The sequence below is a fragment of the Sylvia atricapilla genome, chromosome 5 (genome assembly GCF_009819655.1).
Source record: "Sylvia atricapilla isolate bSylAtr1 chromosome 5, bSylAtr1.pri, whole genome shotgun sequence".
Classification (NCBI taxonomy): Eukaryota; Metazoa; Chordata; class Aves; order Passeriformes; family Sylviidae; genus Sylvia; species Sylvia atricapilla.
Genome location: NC_089144.1, coordinates 11,542,724 through 11,553,956, shown reverse-complemented (window position 1 = coordinate 11,553,956; position 11,233 = coordinate 11,542,724). Strand labels below are relative to the sequence as shown.

At 35.8% G+C, this 11,233-nt stretch overlaps 1 protein-coding gene across 1 annotated transcript; it reads left to right on the top strand.

Moving 5' to 3' along the window:
- The first annotated feature begins 3,405 nt into the window (after nt 1–3,405).
- LRRC17 (leucine rich repeat containing 17) lies at nt 3,406–11,046 on the top strand. The gene is made up of 3 exons (XM_066318714.1): nt 3,406–5,565; nt 8,848–9,003; nt 10,317–11,046. Exons 1-3 carry the CDS (start codon nt 4,809–4,811, stop codon nt 10,718–10,720), a joined length of 1,317 nt encoding a protein of 438 aa, XP_066174811.1. The 5' UTR covers nt 3,406–4,808; the 3' UTR covers nt 10,721–11,046.
- The last annotated feature ends 187 nt before the right edge of the window (nt 11,047–11,233 follow it).

Genomic DNA, 11,233 nt, shown 5'->3' with positions numbered 1-11,233 from the left:
TCAAAAATGCATTATGCAAATGCCAAGGAAAAACATGTTTCTGAACTTCATGAGGATGTTGTTGAAAGACATACATTTGTTTTCCTCATAAGAAAGCGAAACAGTGTACAGCTACTCTTCAAATCCAAGTACATCTTTTATTGTGAAGAGCTCACCTCATTTCTTCCACAGCAGCTTTTAATCCAGCAATTCTACTTGCCAGGCAGACCTTGACTCTCTAGGGATACCTCTGAAACAGGAATGGCAGACTTTTGTAAGACTGTAAATTCTCTGACTTCAGCTCACAGATCTTCCAAATCTCAGTTTGGAATAACTCTTTCTTTTGTTGTCAGTTGTCACACAAGGCCTTGGCTCACACAGTGCTCCTATCCACAATCCTCTCTTTCATTAATAAATGTTTAAGAACATATGTAACTTCCAAACTTCTTGCATCATCACGAGGAACTGGACATACACAAGAAATTTTTGGATAACATTTTCTTTTAGAAGTCTGTGCAATACATAAGGTAATCCAGCATATATTTTTAGATATACTAAAAAGAACTGCTATCTAAATTAAATGTATGGGGCATTTTTTTTCATTTTGTACAGCAGACAGAATCCTACAAATCACCCAAAAAAGAGTATTTCTATTACACATACCTCTAAATTTCCTGCAAGAATAAAACAAACACACTTTCATATTTCTCTTTAATTTTACCTTGTTAGTACTTGTAGAGTTCCATTAGTACTATCCCTATACAACAGATTAAAAGACTTAAACAGGCTGAATAATAAAATAATACCCAGAAGTATATTTAAATTATATTTGTGTGTAACAAGGGAAGAAACCTGATAAAGTATCTTTAAATGATCATAATAATTTCTGTACATCTCAGCCATTTTCTTTGAAGCCTCAAAGTAGAATACTAAGAGATGTGATGCTACTGCTACTAACTGGAAGTATGGTCATTTTATCATTTCAAAAGATACCTACACTCTACAGTCCTACAGAGCACAAAGGACTTATCATATGATTGAAGGTTAGCACATGTGAAGACACTTGGCTAAACCAAGACTACTGTTACCCAGTCCTGATATCTAAAACCATTGGTGAATTTTCTCCATGAACTCTGGTATACTTCTCTAACCAGTAATATAATTCAATATAATATAATTTACACAATGCTTTCTATTTAGTTGTACCTTTTTGGCAGAGCATTACACTTGAGTAATTATAAGGCTTCCATATTTTATTGACCTGCAGAACAGGTACTACTCATATTGTTCCATTCTTATATAATGGGAACAAATCTCCGAGTATGACAAATGTTTCACAATAAATGTCAATATAATGCAAAAGCAAAAAGTCAGTATCTGTACATGAAACTGTAATAGTTGAGCCTGTGTCATTTTCCACATTGTGATCACCTTTTCCCTATTTCAGTTATCAGGCAAAACGACCATCCAGATAACTGGAAACTCAATACCAACCAATCCTAAATAGAAAAATTTGTGCTTTTGAAATATATTCCTGCAACAAAGGATTTGAGAGAGGAGATATATCAGTAAAAATAGGTATTTGGATGGAAGACAACTAGAACCTGGAAAGGAGTGAAGGCACAGGTAGTGGTGAGAAAGCTGGGGGGAATAGTGATGAGGAAAATCTCTGAAACCTTCCATGAAAAGCAGCACAAAGGGGTCTATCTCAAGTGTCTGAACACAAACACTTATATCTTGGGAATCAACCAGCAGAGACTGAAGTCCATGCACAGGTACAGAGCTGTGACTTCACTGGTACTTCAAAGATGGAAAGAGATAGCACACACAACTCTTCATTCAGGGTGCAATGAAAAGTTCCAGAATACTTAGGAATAACAGCCCAGAAAGGTGAGGATGGGCTGCCCTCTATATAAAATCATGCCTGAACGCATGGAGCTTTGTATTGAAATTGGTGATAAGTCAATCAGGAGCTCATTTGTAATGATTAGAAGCCACACATAGGAGCATTACACTGTGGTAGGGATCTGCTGCAGACTGCTTGATCAAGAAGAGACAGCGGATGAAACCTTTGGGCAGCTGAGGGAAACTTTACTCTTGCCTATCCTGGTTACTCATAAGACTCATAAGAGTCTCCAGTCACTCATATCTGCTGCCAGAAATTATGGCTGGGCATGAACCATCCAGGAGACTTCTAGAGTATGTTGAAGAAAATTTCTTGGTCCAGCTGACTGACAAGTGTCCTAGGGAATGTGTTCTTCAACAGGTGAAGAAATGTGAACTTGAGTGAACTCGAATGAACTTGAATGGCTTTGGTTACTGCAGCCATGAAAATGAGAAGTTCAAAATCCAGATAGAAGAAAATTGGACAAACTGTAGAAGAAAAAATCCTGAACTTGTCAGCAAATTTTTGGCTAGTTAAGGCATCTGTTTAAGAAGATCTCATGGTTGACAGGGAGGGCAAAGGGGCCCAGGAGAACTGGTTAATCTTCAAGGACAAGCTACTCCATTACTTTTTAGCCTTGGTTTTTACAGCTAAGGCTTGTCTGGAGGCTTCCCAGGTGCCTGGCTGGAGCCTGTGAGCAGAGTCTGTGAGAGTGAAGCAGTATCCATCACAGAAGAAGTTAATGTCAGGGAGCATCTGAGGAAATGGGATGAGACAGGGTGCATCCAAGAGGAAGAAAGCTGTCTCTTGTCATTGAGAGGCCTCGCTCATTTTTGAAAGGTCATGACAGTCAGAGGAGATTCCTAATGACTGGAAGATAGGAAATGTCACATCCATTTTCAGGAAATGGAAGAAGGTCCAAGAAACTACAGGCCAGTCAGCTCCACTTGAGTCCCTGGGAAGGTTATGTAGCAAATCCTCCGTGAAGCCCAGTCCAAGCACACGAAGGATGAAAAAGTGACAGCAAACAGCCAGCATGCGTCTATCAAGGGCAAAGCATTCCTCCCTAATTTGACAGTTTTCTATGATGAAATTACGAGATCTATTGATAAGAGGAGAAAAGCAGCCCTTGCATCACTAACTTGACTACCCTAAACCATTTTTGTTTGAAGTTCTTAAGCTGTATTTTGTTTATGATAAGTTTCAAAAGCTTGTGTGCAAATATTGGTGTTTCTGGGCTAGAACATTGGAACTTCACTAAAATGTGACTACAAACGATGCAAAATTATTTTTTATATACTTAACACTAGAAATAGCATATAAATGGATGAATATATTAAGAAACATAATTTCTGAGCAAAATATTAATGTTATTCTTAGATTGATCTATTACAAGAAAAATTTGGATATAAAATTGCCTTTTCTAAGAAATGATCAATTAAAACAAAGTCAAACATTGTTTTTTCCACGGAGGAAGGGCAATGAAAAAACATTGAAGAAAGCTAATGGAAGCAAGATAAAATTAAAATATTAAACTGAGAAAAAAATGGACAAATACACAATGGTGATTGCATTCTTAGACACCTTTCAAATTAAAGGTGTCTTTAAAATATCAAGAAAATGAATGAGACATTTTTAGAGCCCAAGCAGCTACTGAAAGAATAAAGGAAGTTGTAAACAATACAGGATTAAAATGTGTTGTGATTGACAACTCCAAGCTTATAATAACAACAATACCTTCCTCCCAGGTTGGTGAAGTTTTGAAGCCTGTTTATCAAAATTAATTGAGACTGAATATATCATTTTGTCTTGGTACTGCAGAAAACCAATGAGAACTTCACTGATTTTCTCTGGATCCTACTAAACTCCCTTTTCAAAGTACTTAAGAATGCAAGTCTCTACTTTTTATCAGAAAGATTTGTAACCCAAATAGCCACAGCACTTGAAAAATTCTTTCTTCTTGGTATAAATTAGAATTTGTAGAAAGAGTTTGTAGTTCTTACACTTAATCCCAGGTATTCACACACATTTAAGTCTTGCAAATTTTTAAATTCACCTAAAAAAACCAAAATCAAACGGCAAACTCCAATCCCAAACCCAAACAAAAAAACCCAAAAAAACAAAAAACAAAACACAAAACACAAAACAACCCCCAAAAAAACCCTCCCCACCAAAAAAGCAAAAAAACTATCATATTAAATGTGAACAGTTCAAATTATCCATGTATGACATAAATGTAAGAATTCCCCATACAGGTTCAATTTATCTGGACCGGTACCCTGAACCATGGTCACAGCAGACTACTGAGATGAAAGCACAAAAGCCCAAAAATTGGGGTAAACAATCCTGAGAAAATGACTTGAAAACGAGCCCACCCTTGAGCACAAACTAAAACTGGGAGTTTAATGGGCACTGGATGGCTTTCCCTGGTCTGCCTCTGTATGCGTTCCAGTTGCTCAGCACTCAGGAAGTTGGAAAAGACCAGCTTCAAACTCCTCTTTTGAGCTTTTCTTCCAAGATTAACTCAAATACAAAGAAGTCCAGCCTGATGCTGTTTTCCTGAACACATGGGATATCTGCATCCAGCTGAGAATCTCCCAACAAAGTTCAGTGAGAAATTGGTCCATATAGTTTCCCACATTTAAACATAATGAAAAACAGTAGACCAGAGTCAGTAAAAACAAACAAAAAGAGAGGACATTAAATCTTCAAAGTATGAAGTTCCAAGTAGTGTGAGGACCAAGTACTTGACTGCATATTGTATACAATCCTCCATGAAAATGCCCATTTCATCTGTTCTAATGTTTTACTTTTCTTCCAACACAGGGATCCCACACACCCCAGCTGTGCCTCCTCAGATCTGTACAACACTGATTCAGACTATCCAAAAATTTCAAGTGTTCCAGCTGTCACAGAAGATAACTGAGGCCAGCTGAATGTCAGGATGCAAGTAGTTACTATTATATTACTATTTCTTCTTTGTAATGCATCTGACTGTAGGAGGACAAGGAATAGGAGTTTGAGAAACAATGAAAGGGAAAACATCTTAAGGAGAGCATCTAGCACTGTCAAGCGCAATGCCCGAGGCCTAACATGTGATATTTACACTTACCTTCATGAGAAATACTTAGATTGTCAGGAAAGAAAATTGGTTTTTGTGGCACCTGATTGGCCAGAGGATATAAAACACATGCTGCTAGCAAGAAACAGGATTCGTAAACTAAAGAATAATATGTTTTCCAAGTATAAAGTACTGAAAAGTCTGGATTTACAGCAGAATGACATATCGAAAATTGAGAGTGAGGCTTTTTATGGTTTGGATAAACTTACCACACTCTTACTTCAGCATAACCAAATTAAGACTTTGTCTGAGGAGATTTTTATTTATACGCCCAATCTAAACTACCTACGTCTCTATGACAACCCCTGGCATTGCAGCTGTGAACTAGAAACCCTTGTTACGATGCTACAGGTTCCAACAAACAGAAATTTGGGAAATTATGCCAAATGTGTGCACCCAATAGAACTGAAAAATCAAAAGCTAAAGCAGATAAAGGCTGATCAGCTATGTAGTGAAGAGGACAGGCAGGATCCCAAAAACATCAAAAGGGAGAAGCCTGAACCTGTCAAACCAGAATTTGATTCGTCTTTGTGCCACATGTATGTGTTTCCTGTGACAACTCTGAACTGCAAAAGAAAAGGTTTGTATCTGTTATTATAACTGAATTAATGATTTTAATATTCTATTTAGTCAATACTTACTACATTTATTCACACATTATTTACTGCTTAATACTAGTGCTCTCTTTACTTAAACTGAAATGCTTTTCCCTTGTAACTACCAGCAATAAATAGAAAATCTTCCTGCATTTTACCTCTGCCCTGCTACCTAGATTCCACAGGTATTCCTTAGTGCTGTAATGTAAGTATCTAACAGAAACCAACAGCATTTTACTTAAGTTACTAGTCTGATTGTACAACTATAAACAATAGCTTTGACAGAAATGAGCTCTGAAGCAGGACTGGAGCAGCCAGCTGTGTTTTCAATGCCCAGAGGAACCTGATTGAAAAGGAAAGGCTTTGCATCCTCACATTTGCTGCACAAGATTTCTTCTACTAAGGGAAGAAATGGTATGTTTTTGTTCATGAAGAAATCCCTCCTCTGTGCTTTTCCTCCCAGCACCCAGCAAGCAATTGAAAGTTGAAGGGACTTCAAGAAATGTTTTTCACACACTTGGATCCCTTCCATCTCTAAATCTTTCTCAGGCCCCTAAGAGCCACAGTTAAGCCCTAAGGGTAAACCAGATGGGGTATATATCAACATGAAAATGCACATTTATTTGTCCTTTATATTTCCCATATTTTATCCCACGACAAAACAAAGAAAACAAACATAAAAACAATTCAAAGGAAAATCATTCTTTAACATAACAATTCTGAAATAAGAAGCATTGCTTGAAGAAGCTGACATTGTGAGACCTTTTTCCCAATTTTAGCAGAGCTTAGCCTGCATGTTTTGTTCAGCTGTACTTCTATTTGCTTTAAGAGTAACTTGATTTTATGTAAAAACATCAGTATGCCCTTACTCTTGCACCTTTATGCCAGAGAAAAACTCAGAATTCAGTGTAAGGAGATAATTTCTAAGTATCAAGGATTAATTATTTCAGTATTTGATTACATGGTTTGTCTACTGTGTCTGTCATAAAAATGGTCTGTGTTCTTTACTTTTTTTCACCCTATAAATTCCTATAAATTCCTTTCTTATCCTTCTGCCTCAGTTTTTCTTTAATCATGCAGCCACTACATCTTTTTATTAATGATTTATGCTGCTTTTATTTATTTTTTAATATTCAACTATTTTCCTCTCCTTGTAGATAGGATGTTAATTATTAGATTATCGATCTTAATATAATTCATAGGATCTTAATAATATCGCTTTTACTATTCAGTAAACTGTTACTGAACAAAACCCAGGAAAATTATAATCCTAATATAAGGAAAGACTGACTTTACAGCTCTCCCCACTTAGTGGTATCAGAGATGAACTGAATACACGAATTCAACCAAAAACTTCTTGGGAAAAAATTTTACCTTTTTCTCTAAGTTCATAGAAACATTCAACGTGGTCTTGATCTTCATGGGAGTTTCAAAGGAGTTTATGGTATTTGAAAACATGGTTTATTGTCTTAATATTAATAATGGAGGAATAAAGTTATTTCAACCTCCACATGAGGGTCCTAGAGGGTACAGGGACTCCCTTCTTCAGGCCAAGAGCTAAGTATGTCAATCCAGAACTTCCTGCACGCCTAGCATGGACACACTGAGTATATTTCAATAGTTCTTTGGAAGTGCTAGATCTACTGTGCACGTGGTTGACAGCTGGATGCAGATATCCCATGGATATTTGGTATTTCTGAGCATATGGTAATCTTTGATGAAAGCATTGTTCTTAATGTCTTTGTATATGAATATTGCACAGCAGATGCACAATTTCACCGGAATTTTTATCAGAAATAGGAGTGTAATGCACACAAAATCCAGAGAAAACACAAACATTTCTCTGAATCTGCATGGACAAGAATTCAGAATAGAAAAAAGTGCACCAGTTGCTAAATCAGTAAGATGACATGAAAATCTGCAATCCATCATTCCTTTACAATGGAGGTAATGGAATGACAAGCACTCACTCTAGCACTACTAAGTATGTCTAAAGAAGTATGACAATAAGCTTTGAGTTAATGTCAGAAAGCTCATGAAAGAAGCATCTTACAAATACATTTATCCATGTATATGTTCTCTTTTTTTAAAAAAAATAATTTATTTATATCTCATCGGACATGTGATATGCCAGAACTTCTGGTACTCCAGAATTAAATACTCCCTCCTCTTGATTCTGTTCAACAAAAAAATAAGGAAGCAAAAGCAGTTTGCTTGCATTTCTGCAAAGACCTTGTGTTTTCAAGGACAGTTGAAAAAAGTCTGTTTCTAGTACTGCCAAACTCTCCAAGTCTCTAAATTCAAGCATTATTTGCATTCATTTGGTGATAAATAGGCCCTGAAACTTTGACATCTGCAGAATCAGGAAGCAACCCAACCACGGCATGCTGGAGGAGTTATAATATTTATGTATTTATAAACCCAAAACTCTGCTCATAATCAGATATAAGGCAGGAAGACTCTGATATGTTGCTTTAGTCTCAAAAATACCTGATTCATTAGATATCTTCAGAACTTCAGAAGAACAGTGACCACACAGATTCCAGCATAGATCCAGAAACGACTTGCTTTCATTCAAAGATGGTCAAATAAGAGACACGGCTCATTTTCTTGTCATGACAGCACAGGATTAGAACACTCACTGAGCAAATATAATAATCCTGGAGATTAGGTTTGTTAACATTACCCTGAGAGGGTTCAAGCCACAGTCTGCACTTCTCAAGCATGGGCCCTTACTACTGGAGTAGGAGCTGTTCTGTCTGGAGTTTTTTTACAAGAACACTGCAAGGATACAGACAATGATGACTGAGAGGTCCTCGTTACTTTGGAAATGCCAATGATAGAAGGAGAAGGGAGAAGCAGACAGAATGCCACACTGCTGCCTGGGTGTTTTTGTATTTAGTTACTCTGGTTTCTTTTCTTTAAGCAATCAAGCTCTTCACACACATTTTTTATATTAATATAATATCTTCACTACTTACCCTATTCCTGTGTGAACGGTCTAGTTCTACTAAAATAAAGATACAAATCACAGAGGTTTTACTATAAGTACTAATGAAGAGAATTTTCACATGAAATGAAGAATTAAAGAAAGAATGAAATTCAGAAGTTGAAAAAACATGGTGGCACTAGTAGATGGGATAAAAGAGAAAGAAAACAAGAAACAAAGTTAGACTGATAGCACTCTGTCTGGCATGCAACTGTGATACCTAAGCAGTATGAATAATCTAAAGCTGATACAAGTTATGTCTTTTTCATTTTTTAAGATTTAAAGAAAGTTCCAGGTAACATACCTCCAGACATAGCTAAACTTGATTTGTCCAACAACAAAATTAGACAGCTACGGGCCAAAGAGTTTGAAGATGTCAGTGAACTGAAGATATTAAACCTAAACAGTAATGGAATAACATACATTGATCCTGGTAAGAATAATTTAAAATACTCGTTAAAATTATTTCTCTTCTATTAAATGCTGTCTCTTTTAGATATAAAAGGGGGGGGGTAGAATTTAAAAATTTAGAAGTTGGTGGAAATTTTACCTTTTGTACCTGTCATTTCATAAAGTAAGTTTTCCCTGAAATATATTCATCATGAAAATCAATACAGAAAGATACATTTCACTTGCCCTTTCTTAATACTAAACAAACCAAGTCCAAAAGGTAATTCTGGAACCTGAAGGGTAACAGTTTTCCAAAATGCTAAGTAGTTGAATGATTTTTTAAAAATCTTTGCTGCATTTGAGAACACATGTCATATAAGGAGGCTACTTTTCAATTATATTGTGCAATAAAATAACTGACAAACCTAAAGAATTTAAACTCTTTTTGGTTAAAAATCATTACATATAATTGCTTTCAAGTTATATTTTATTAGAACTCAAGTGCCCTTATTTGCAATTTTATTATAGCCTATGTGCATTTTTTATTTAATTACGAAAGCAGACATAAACTAGGTGAGAGAAAGAGAGAGAAAATGTATCAAGCAAAAAGAGCCTTATCTAATACCATCTTGGCAATTAAACAGCATCAGAAAGGGGTAATATTGGTAAAATGGTACTTATGATGTTTAACACTACAGAGTTGGTTTATTTAAATTAAGATTTCTGCTATTAAATGAAACAGTAAATTAAACATCCTTGCAAAAAGCATGGACTGCTTGCTGAAATGTAACTCACAAGCATTATTATGAAGCTCCATGTTTACTCCACTTCAAATCTTAAAACATTAATTAGAATGTTCTATGCATGCACACAAATATCTATGTACATACACAAACCTCTGGCCCTCTACACTGTCTACTAATAAGTTTCCATATTCTGACTTTTGTATCTTGACAAAATCAGGCATTCATCCACCTCTGCTGCCTCTATTCTACACTCAGGCAGACTCATGAAGTGTTTTATAGCTTTACCAGCAGTGCAACTCCCCTAATATTTCTCACTTGTGAAGGCATGTGCCATATTTTAAAGTTCAGAGTTTGAGAAATCCTTTTGTAGGGTTTAGCAAAAAAAAAAAAAAAAAAAAAAAAAAAAGAAGCCCAAAAAACCAAAAAAACCAAAAACAAACAAAACCCCCACAAACCCAACAACAAACCAACCAAAAAACCAACCAGTAACTGTAAAACTACAAAATCTTTTTCCTGTTCTAGAAATGCATATTTTTCCTGACACAGATATGAATGGGTTTTTTCTAAGTTAATTTTATAAGGTAGCAATAACTATTTTGATGTTTTTTAGCTGCTTTTTCAGGCCTCAATAACTTAGAGGAGCTGGATCTATCAAACAACAGCTTGCAGAATTTTGAATATGGAGTACTGGAAGATCTTTACTTTCTGAAAATATTGTGGCTGAGAGAGAATCCTTGGAGATGTGATTACAACATACATTATCTTTTCTACTGGCTGAAGCATCACTACAATGTTCACTACAACGGCCTAGAATGCAAAATGCCTGAGGAATATAAAGGATGGTCTGTTGGAAAATATGTTCGAAGTTATTATGAGGAATGCCCAAAAGACAAGCTTCCCATTTATCCAGAGACTTTTGATCTGGACAAAGATGATGAGGAATGGGAACGACACAAAGAGCAAACAGTTCAGACAGTAAAGAAGCATGGTGTAATTGTCACCGTGATAGGCTAATAAGGGAACCCTTTCCCTTAGTAGGTTTAAATATTTGATCCTTTGGAAAAGAAAAACATGATGTTTACATTTGTTCTAATTATTCTGTTGGTTTGTAGGACCATCTGCCTACAAAGATGTCTTTTTATTGCAGATAATAACCACAGAATGACATTAGTTCAACAGCATCCTTCATCTAGTAATTGTTTGACAATTGTTTTACAATTTGTTCTGGACACTCTTGTGAAATATTTTGGCAAATATTTGAAACCATACAGTAAAAATTGGCAGAAAAATGTACATAATATGGTGGGGAGGAGCTGTCTTATGTATGAACACAGTTTATGTGTTCAGGATTGTGACCAAGACACATTTTTCTTGAATGTATTGACAATTCTTTGTATCTATCAATTTCCTGAAATATTCCCAGAAAACATTTCTAAGATTTTTATATTGACTTCCTGTTGTTTTATTGTAGACCAGACAAACAAACTTAAGACTAACATTAAATACAATTCTAGAAAAAGAGGAATG

Coding starts and splice junctions, on each gene's coding strand:
- LRRC17 (XM_066318714.1), top strand. CDS start 4,809: ATGCAAGTAGTTACTATTATATTACTATTTCTTCTTTGTAATGCATCT. Junction 5,566..8,847: donor TCTGAACTGCAAAAGAAAAG/GTTTGTATCTGT, acceptor TCATTTTTTAAG/ATTTAAAGAAAGTTCCAGGT. Junction 9,004..10,316: donor AATAACATACATTGATCCTG/GTAAGAATAATT, acceptor GATGTTTTTTAG/CTGCTTTTTCAGGCCTCAAT.